This window comes from Sus scrofa, chromosome 2 (assembly GCF_000003025.6).
Source record: "Sus scrofa isolate TJ Tabasco breed Duroc chromosome 2, Sscrofa11.1, whole genome shotgun sequence".
Classification (NCBI taxonomy): domain Eukaryota; kingdom Metazoa; phylum Chordata; class Mammalia; order Artiodactyla; family Suidae; genus Sus; species Sus scrofa.
Genome location: NC_010444.4, coordinates 55488146 through 55498625, shown reverse-complemented (window position 1 = coordinate 55498625; position 10480 = coordinate 55488146). Strand labels below are relative to the sequence as shown.

At 37.6% G+C, this 10480-nt stretch overlaps 1 protein-coding gene across 1 annotated transcript; it reads left to right on the top strand.

The window, feature by feature from the left end:
- LOC110259752 (olfactory receptor 2T12-like) lies at positions 5528 to 6502 on the top strand. The gene has a single exon (XM_021085494.1). The coding sequence runs from the start codon at positions 5564 to 5566 to the stop codon at positions 6500 to 6502; it is 939 nt and encodes a 312-aa protein (XP_020941153.1). The 5' UTR covers positions 5528 to 5563.

The following is a 10480-nucleotide window of genomic DNA, read 5'->3' as shown; positions in this document are numbered from 1 at the left end:
TGATTTGAGCTCCTCATTCCAGCATGCTCCTTGTGGGCAGGTTGCAAATGACTGTGAAATTTTATACTGGGTGGAAACTATATTTTTATTGAGCTCATCAACTTGTTAGGTATATTCTGTGAGCCCCATCACATGATTCATCTGGTCTATGCTACAGGAAGCCAACCTCTAGGAATGACAATCAGCGGACCCTTTTCACTTAGACTTCTTATTCAGTGTGGCTTATGGAATATTCCAGAAATTATTCTGTATTCACATTTCCCCCCTCCTCTTTCAGTACTGAAGTATTCCTTCTCCAGGTCCTAGGAGTGTTAGCATCAGACACTATCAGCTAATACCTCTCATGCCATTGTTCTTAGTTGAGAAAAACTACCTAGCCCAAGGCTATGTTCCCTTCCTGGGGTAGGTCACATTCAAACAATGCTCCTGTGGGTGCACACAGGGAACCACATGTACTCTACTGCAGGAGACTTGATAAGGGCATGCCTGAATTCCTCTGGATTAGCTGAGAACTTGTGACTCTATCATGGTTCAACAGGATGCTGTGCCCAATTCTGTTCCCTTTATCTCAAAGTGAGTTGATCCTAAAGGCCCTCTATGATAAACTTCCTCCATGCCTATCTCTGTCTCAGAGTCTATGTCCCACAACTTACCAAGTTTGTCCCCCTAACCCTGGGAGTTGAGAGAACAACAGCAGAGTGATATTCATTTCCTGCCTGCTTATGTGTGACTTCTTGACTGTGCATTCTAGTCAAGTTTGAGTACATGTTAGATGCCCTTTTCAAAATAGCCTGTTTTTGTGAAGTTTGAAAAGTCTTCCATTTCCACATATCTCCTAGAGAAGAGGTGGGGAAGACATTCTGTTCTTACTAAATGAGAATCTGGTATAAATTTTCTTTGGTTTCCCTAGTTTATGTCCACCTATTTATAAATTGTCCTATATTATTCTCAATTATGACACCGAGGTTCAATGTAATTTCAGTTTCATGGTGGAATTCTGAGAGGTATGTCCATTTTTGCCTTTTATATAGAACGTGTGTTGATTATCACTGGCATGTCCCCTGGCAATCCACAGAACATTTGATCTACATTGCTCAAAGTCTGTTTATCCCACCTGACAGCGGCAACCCTGTGTTACCAGACCATCATTTTGGCAAATCTGAGACTAAGTCAAAGCAATATTCAGAAAAGGATATATGAAAATGTATTGAAAGTGATTGTTAAGCTGTTGCTGAAAGTCTTATTTGAAACCTGATATTCCACCTCTCTGTGATGCACTGCTTATACTTAGCTAGGTGTCTAAGGTTTTGCACAGGAAATAATAGCTTGCTTTTAAATGTAGATATCACTCAGGTGGTCAATTATGTTCTAAATCAGAATATTATTTGACACTCTGATAAGAATCAACATCCTAGGATGTGCTCCCTTTCTAAAATAAAAACCAACAAGACAATCAAAATAATAATTATTATAGCTTACTTGGATTAAGCAATTACAATATTTCATGTTTTTATAGAAGCACATTTTCCCACTAACTATGCCGTGATAAAGGTATGTATATAGTTTTACAGTTGATCCTATGTTTACTCTTAGACAAGGTCAGAAGAGTACTAAAATGGAGCCAAAGAAACATGCTTTTTCTGGACTGTGAAAATGTAAAGTAAAATAATAATAAAATCATGAAAAATATCCCAGATACAATAAAATTTAAAAGTTGTTGGTATAAGAAAATATGATCTGGTATAACAGTCCTTGCTATTATCATCATGCATTTTATCATATAAACACAAATATTTACATATAAAATTTTAAAATATAGATGCAAACTAATTGAAACTTACAACATATAGTAATTATCTCAAAAAGTTCAAAAAGGAAAAATAATAGCTGAATTCTACCTGGGTTTAACAAAATCTTGTCTTTCAACACTCTTTAATCATTATCAAAGTTTAAGCAACTAAAACCAGAATCAGATTAGACCCCTCCTTAGTGTATTTTTAAATCATCATCTCTTTCCAAAGATTTATATACATGGGTTTTTTTGATAAATAATTCTCTCTTATTTTAATGAATCATTGCATTCTGAAATGCTGTATTTTGAAGTGCTAAGAATCTGAAAATCCTTGAAAATTAAACATCTCTGACATCCAAAGATTCATGCTAATGCAGGTCTGACGTCTTAGTAGCATAGTAATTTTAGAACAAGATGGCAAAAGGCCACACCCCATAATACGTCACTTCAGACATTGATGTGACAAGCTTGAGGCTGCAAGACCAGAACAGCCTTCTTCCACTCAAAGAGGCACATTAGGAAGATGTCCTACAGAGTGGATGCACATGCAAGTTACTGGGATCCATCATCTTATGTAAGTTGTACTAATTTTTAATATTTATTAGTTTTGCTTATGGTGTTTGATCTCTGTCCATATTTATACCATTTTCTCTGTATTTTCCTCCAAGTATAATCCATTTGACTATCTACTCTGAAATATGAAGGATTCAAATAAAAGCTGGCTGACCAAGTCATCAGGTTAAAACACTTGTAATAACTTGTCAATTCTGTCAAGTAAGTGATTTGTCTCTTCTTATTTTATTTTTTATAGAATAGATTGATTAATCATCTTAGTATTTTGGGGGAAATTTATAGTTTTCATTTTGAGGGCAAAAAGGATCAGAAAAATACAGGAAGAAAAATTATAGATAGTTATAAATAGTCTATGACTACTCTATAAAGAAACAGAGGGGTTATATTTACACCTTCTGGTAGCATTGCATAAGAAATGAGTTTATAATTTAAAGTAAAAATATCACAATTTTTGCATCATCCTATGTGACCAACTATGGAGACAGAAGAAAAGATAGAAGATCTCTAGTGTTCTGAAACCATAGCAAAGAAAGAAGAAAATATTCATTTTTACCGTTTTCCTACTCCTATTCTAATAAGTTAGAAGTGAGCTTTTACACTTCCACCTAATGTTATTTTCATTACTTTACTTGCAAGATGTGTTAATTCCTCTTTTAAAACTTTCACATTTCGTATACATAATTAATTTTGTTAGAAATTTTCCCTCAGAAACCCCTTTGCATAGGTTTCCAAACATTCTAAATAGTGACAAATTGTCTCACTGAAGTAATGTGAAAAGATAGATAGGAATTGTAATCAAACCAATAATAAAATGCTATCATATTTTCGGAAAATAAAATTTCCCACTCATTTTATTTAATTTACATATTTAGCTAATATTTCCATTAAATAATCTAAACATTATTGGAATGCTGACTAGTCATTTATATTCATGATAAATGGCTTGTTATTTATTTATTTATTATCACCTAAAAATAAAGTACATATTTATATCATTTATGTCAGTTGAAAAGTTAAGAGCTAATGATTTTATATATAAAATACTTAAACACAAGTAAAAATTTCATGTTAAGAATATTTGGTAAGCTGAAAATGTATGTAAGTTATAATTATGATCTAAAAACATAAACCTCACTTACATGGTATAAGCAAAAATTCAGCTCAAATATTAATATTTGGGGGCTATGTATATTTTATATTTTTTAACAACATTTAAAATAATCACTACATGTTAATAACAACAACAAAAAACCCATAATATTGATAAATGTACAAATGGGGTAGAAGCAACACAAAAGCCCATAAATGGAATTAATAAGTAAAATGTAGTCCATGCATACAAGAGTACATTGGTCATCCTTAAAATGGAAAGAAACGCTGACATATGTTACAATATGGATAACTTAGATGATATTATAAGTGAAATAAACTAATGAAAAAGCAAAAAAAAATGCTATATGTTTTCACTTATCTAATGTCCCTAGAGTATTCAATTTTATGGAGACAAAAAGTAGAACAGTGATTGCCAGGGACTGAGAAAAAGGGGTAGTGAGGAATTATTGTTTAATAGGTTATTGTTTCAGTCAGAGAAGATGAAGTCTAGGGATTAATATTGGTGATGGATGCACAACAAAATGAAAATATTTAATGGTAATGCATTGACAGCACATTTAAATTAAGAAATTATACAACACCAGATAGTTACTAAGTTACTTATTGATTTCTGAACAAGTTTAAAGTTCTATCAAACTTCAGTAATAAAAAGAGAGTAATGGAATATAAGGCCTAAAGTCAAAGAATAAGAAGGTTTGAGATCCTTCAGAAGAGTGATGCTGGAGTTCCCGTCGTGGCGCAGTGGTTAACGAATCCGACTAGGAACCATGAGGTTGCGGGTTCGGTCCCTGCCCTTGCTCAGTGGGTTAACGATCCTGCGTTGCCGTGAGCTGTGGTGTAGGTTGCAGATGCGGCTCGGATCCCGCGTTGCTGTGGCTCTGGCGTAGGCCGGTGGCTATGGCTCCGATTGGACCCTTAGCCTGGGAACCTCCATATGCCATGGGAGTGGCCCAAGAAATAGCAAAAAGACCAAAAAAAAAAAAAAAAAAGAATGATGCTGAGGACTCTGATTAGGAATTACATATAGTTACTAGCGGTTCAGAATGCATATTATAGGTATGAGGATGTGCAGAACACCACAATTTGGCAAATCTGAAATATATCTGACAAGAAGGAAGTGTATTTCGATGACATCTAACTTTAAAACATTCAGCTAAAACTTGCAAGTAGAATGTTGTCAGTACAATGATGAAGCCCAAGCAGTGGAATTAAGGATAGAGTGAGCCTTTTTCAAAGACTTTTTCCTTCTTAATTGGCAGTCTAGTGGGAGAAGTATGTAATAAGTGGTGGTAAAGGGAGTGACCATGGAAGAGGTGGACTCCTTCTGCCATGTAACTTCATTGAATCATACCATACCTTTGAGACAGAATGAATAACCTTATCTTTGCATCTATGGTTGTGTTTATTCAACAGCTAGAGAAGAGTTGACTCCAGGATATCAGAGGTGAAAATGTCTCTAAGGACTTAGAACCACCTGAAACTAAAGAAAATATTTTTTAACTCTATGGTTGGGTGAAGAAGCAAAGAGTTTTATTTTTTTCTTCTTTATTCAGCAAAGGTTGTATTTTTGTTACTTTGCAGGAAAACCTTCCCTCTACACAAAATGCCTTTTATGGTTAATGAAAGTTTGCATCATAATGTTATATTGGGGGAGGATATTCTAAGAAGGTCATTTTTATTTTCAATGTATAGCTTGGCAGGTTTAAATGAAAGTCATTAGCAATTTCAAAGTAAGTTATGTTTATACCAGCAGCCTCAATACTTCTGCTCCTAGGCTTAAGAAAATAAGTCCTCTTGAAATTCCCTTATAGTGCAGCAGGTTAAGGATCCAGCATTGTCACTGATGGCTTGGGTTGCTGCTATGGTGCTATTTTGGTCAATGGCCTGGGAATTTCCACATGTCTCATGTGATGGGGGAAAAGAATGTTAAGTCCTCTTGTTGTTTGGAAAGTAAAAATCCCTCCCTGGATTAATGCATGTCAACAAATTTGTCCAATTTTAAGAGGTTTTAATAAATTTTGGTATGTTACATATGTGTAATCCTCATCAATTTCTCCATTTGCAGTGTCACTCTTGTTTGAAGTTATGGAAAACTGGAATCTCACTTCAGATTTCATTCTCCTAGGACTGTTTAACCACACAGGACCACATCTATTTCTCTTTGTGATGGTTCTGACAACTGCCTTCACCTCCTTAGTGGGCAATGCCCTCATGCTTCTCCTGATTCTCCTGGACCCCCAGCTTCACAGGCCCATGTACTTCCTACTGAGCCAACTCTCCCTCATGGACATGATGCTGGTTTCCACAGTTGTGCCCAAAATGGCTGCTGACTACTTGACTGGCAGAAATTCCATCTCCCCTGCTGGCTGTGGGTTGCAGATCTTTTTCTTCCTCACTTTGGGAGGGGGTGAGTGCTTCCTCTTAGCAGCCATGTCCTATGACCGCTATGTCGCTATTTGCCACCCACTAAGATACCCAGTCCTCATGAGCTGGCAAATATGCCTGAGAATGATTTTGGGTTCTTGGTTCCTGGGTGCAGCTGATGGACTCATGCAGGCTGCTGCTACCCTGACCTTTTCATACTGCAGTTCACATGAGATCGATCATTTCTTTTGTGAGGCTCCCTCTCTGGTGCATTTGGCTTGTGCTGACACGTCTCTCTTTGAGTCTGTCATGTACATATGCTGTGTGTTAATGCTCCTGGTCCCCATCTCCCTCATCCTGATTTCCTATAGTCTCATTCTTACTACAGTTCTCCAGATGCGCTCTAATGAAGCCCGCAAGAAGGCTTTTGCTACCTGCTCCTCTCATCTATCTGTGGTAGGACTCTTTTTTGGAGCTGGCATTTTTACCTACATGAAACCAAAATCCTACAGATCAGCAAACCATGATAAAATTGTGTCAGCATTCTATACGATCTTCACCCCAGTGCTGAACCCCCTCATCTACAGTCTGAGGAACAGTGAGGTCAAGGGAGCTCTGAAAAAATGTATTGATCAGTGTGTTGCTTTAAATCATGATTAAGATTACATTGGTTTTCCTGAAAGTTCAAAGCTATACAGAGTTACAAAGTATTTATGCAAGATTTCCTTGAAGGAAGTTATGTACACATTATATCTCTATCTCTTATTTCTATTTTATGTTGGAATACATATGGATCTCCATACTTTGGGATTATTTATTAAGCAGCCAACAATAAATCAAACTGTGGATCGGTAAAAATTTGTTATGCACAAATTCTTGTTAAAAATGTTTCTGTACCATACCTCACAATAAATAGTTGTTCAAAGAATGAACAAAGTAGTGAAATAATGTTGAAGTTTGTTGATGTTCAAGTTTGAGTTAAAATTTATAAACCCTAGAATACTCAAATGTGAAGGCTGCCTTTCAACCAATTGCAGTGTACATGAACTTGTAACTTACACACACTAACAAGAGACAAAACTTTTGCCAGACTAGAAATGCCCTTCATACATGTTTCCAGTAAAATACCTCAACCTAGATGCAACCACTCTTCTGATCTACATCTCTCTTCAATAGTTTAACTTATTCCAGGGTTTCAAATCATTGAAAATATACAGTAGGTGATTTTTTATATATCTTCTTTCAACATAATATATATTTTTAAAAATTTTACATTTTTCAGTAGTTTGTTTTTCTCACTGCTAAGTAGAACTTCCTTGTCAGTATGCATCACCATTTATTTATGCACTGATTTGTTGATAGACATCTGGGGATATTTTCAATCTGTAACTGTTATAACTAAAGCTGATATTTTTGTGTCTGTGATCATGTTTTTACTTCTTTTAACAGATACATGAATATCTTTTTAGTAATCTGTGGTAACTGATTTTCAATTCCCACCGGCAGAATGTATGAGTAGCAGTTGCTCCAAATTGGCCACAAACAAACCTTTTTTTTTTTCTTTTCATTTTACCTGTTCTATTTACTGTAGTAACTCATTTGGATTTAATTTGCATTTTCCTGGTACATACTGATGATACAAATTTTGCATTAGTTTAATGCCTATTTATGTAGTCTTCCTTTGTAAATTATTCATGCAGACTTTAATAAAAGCAAAAAGAAAAAGTTAAGATGCTTTTAAAGCAAACACAATTTGACTCTTTACTGTTAGACATGATGCTTATTGATAGACATATGATGTTCACAGAAATATTTGGAATTTTTAAATAAAATTGTATCATGTTATTTGTTAATATTTTATGTTTTCTAACATCTACATTTCCATTCATTTCTTAAAGATTAACTATTTTCATTGATCTGGGTATGTACATAGTGAATCTCTTCAACCTCCTCCATTGGGCTTGAAATTGTAAGCCTGTTTGTTTTAATTATGAATTGTAACTAAATATTTCAATTACACTGGTGAAATGTTGTCATTGTTCATCTGAATTTTTATTCTAGTATGTACTCATCACCTAAAGAAGGAAGATAAAAAAATAGATAAGAAGGAGGGATGCAAGATGGTGGAAGAATAGGGGGACACGCTTGCCCTCTCCCACAAACACAACAAAAAACACATCTACAGGTTAAATGACTCACACAGAAGAGCAATCAATTGCTGGAGGAAGATCCTAAACTCCAATAACAGCAAGAATCTCATGACATAACTGGGTAAAACAGAGAAAAGAGGAGAGTGACAGAAGGTGAATCTGAACTGGACGGGTGATCCTGAAAGGGAACTGTGGAGGAGAAAGGGATCCCACACCCTGGAAAGTCACCTACTCAATGGAAAGAGCAACCAAATTGGAGGAATCTCCAGATGCAGAGAAGAGTGCATCAGTAAGTCAGAGTTCTGAAAAGGAGAGTGAGAACTGAACAGATCATCTGAACTACTGGCACAGTCACCAAGAGACTGAGATGCTTGGGTGGGAGCTGGGCACCGAGACCTCAGCTCCAGAGGTTAGTCCCCTGAAAGGGGCTGGAGTGGGCAGTGTGGAGACTGCTTGGGAGGTCTAGGAACTGGTCTGTCAGGTTTGACGGGGCAAAGACTGCCTGGGAGACTAGAAAGCAGAATGTCGTGGGGGGAGGGAACAATATGCTAAGGGCTGGGAAGTGGAAAGCCACATCAGAGGGAACCTGGGAGAAGAGCTGGATCTGCAGGAGAGACAAGGCGCCAGTATTGGGGAGGGGAGAGAAGAAGGGGTGGGCCCCCATAGAATACTCCCCATGCCACAGCAAGCTCACTGGCCCACCAGCTATTTGAAAGCTGTGCTTCCCAGTGCATTCCCCCTCTGCCTACCCCTCATGCACACGCCAGATTGGGGCTGCCTGACATCCCAGAGGGCTGGCCTCAACAATGGCCAGAAGCCTACCACTGCAGGGGCTTTCCCTGCTCTGGCCTGCTTGCCCTCTGGAGGGGCTACACCCCCGCGGAGCAGCACCAAACACCACCACCCCCCGGGAAAAGGCCTACAACCTAGAAAAGCTAGAATAAGTTTGGCCAGGCTGTGAAAAACCTGCCTGTATTCTCAAGCAGTCCTTCCAAGTCTGGCTACCCTGGGGAAGAGCCTCATGGGTTCTCAGTGGCCCAGCTAGCTACTCCAGCCCTCAGGGGGGTGCTGCACTCCCATGGAACAGCTGCCAAGCACCGCCAGTCCCCTGCAAGAGCCCCCACAGCCCAGAAAAGTTAGAACAAGCTTGGCCCAGCCGAGTGAAATCTGCTTCCACTGAGGTGCGGACTCCCAGTCCTGTCTGCCCTCAGGAAGTCATCCTTTGCTTCAGAGACACCCTGTCAGCCCTGCCCACCCTCCAGAAAAGCCACACTGCCTCAAAGAAGACTGACCAAAAACACAGCCCTCAGGAAACATTCCACAGCAGTGCCAAGGCAAACATTGCCTGGCCACTGAGAGTACATCTCCACCAGGAAAAAGAAAACAACAAGCAAGATGAAGAAGCTGAGAAACCACTCCCAGTAAAACTAACAGAAGACTCACCTAAAGCAGTCAACAATGAAACAGAACTCTGCAGCCTGACAGACCTGGAGTTCAAAAGAAAAAATAGTGAAAATACAGAAGGAATTAAGAGAAGATATGAACAGTAATACAGACACCCTCAGAAAGGAACTAGAAAATATAAGGAGGAGCCAAGAAAAACTAGAACATTCATTTACAGAGATACAAACTGAACTTAGGGCAGTAAAAACCAGAATGAATAATGCAGAAGAACGAATTAGTGATATGGAAGATAGAATAATGGAAATCACCTAATCAGGTCAGCAGACAGAAAACCAAATAAAAAAACAGGAAAGCAATATGAGAGATCTATGGGATAATATAAAGCAGGCCAATCTATGCATAATAGGAATTCCAGAAGGAGTGGAAAAAGATAGGGGGATGGAAAATATATTTGAAGAAATTGTCACTGGAAACTTCCCAAATCGAAAGGATACTGAGTTCATGATACAGGAAGCACAGAGGGCCCCAAACAAGTTGAACCCAAATAGACCCATACAAAGACACATTATAATAAAAATGGCAAAAGTTAGTGATAAAGAGAGGATCCTAAAGGCAGCAAGAGAAAAGCAGAATGTTAGCTACAAGGGAACCTCCATAAGATTATCAGCTGATTTCTCTATAGAAACTCTACAGGCCAGGAGGGAATGGCAAGATATATTTGAGTGCTAAAAGGAAAAAAAAAAGCAACCTAGAATACTCTATCCAGCAAGAATATCATTTAAAATAGAAGGGGAAATAAAAATTTTTCCAACAAAAAAAAGCTAAAAGAATACATCAATACAGAACCCAGGCTAAAAGATATATTAAAAGGGCTTCTCTAAACCCCCCAATAAAAAGAAGGAAAGAAAGGGAGGAAAAAGAAAAAAAAAAGTAAGAACTATGCTGGAGGAAACCACAATCAGAGCGAAGTCACTCAAATAAGCCAGCATACAGATTTAATCATGAACATGTTTCAAACAAAATAAAAAGGAAAAAAAAAGAGTCCTCAAAATCATAAAATGTGGGCAAGGGAAATAAGGAAATA

Bases quoted from the DNA above. Each gene is read 5' to 3' on its own strand.
- LOC110259752 (XM_021085494.1), top strand. From the start codon at position 5,564: ATGGAAAACTGGAATCTCACTTCAGATTTCATTCTCCTAGGACTGTTT.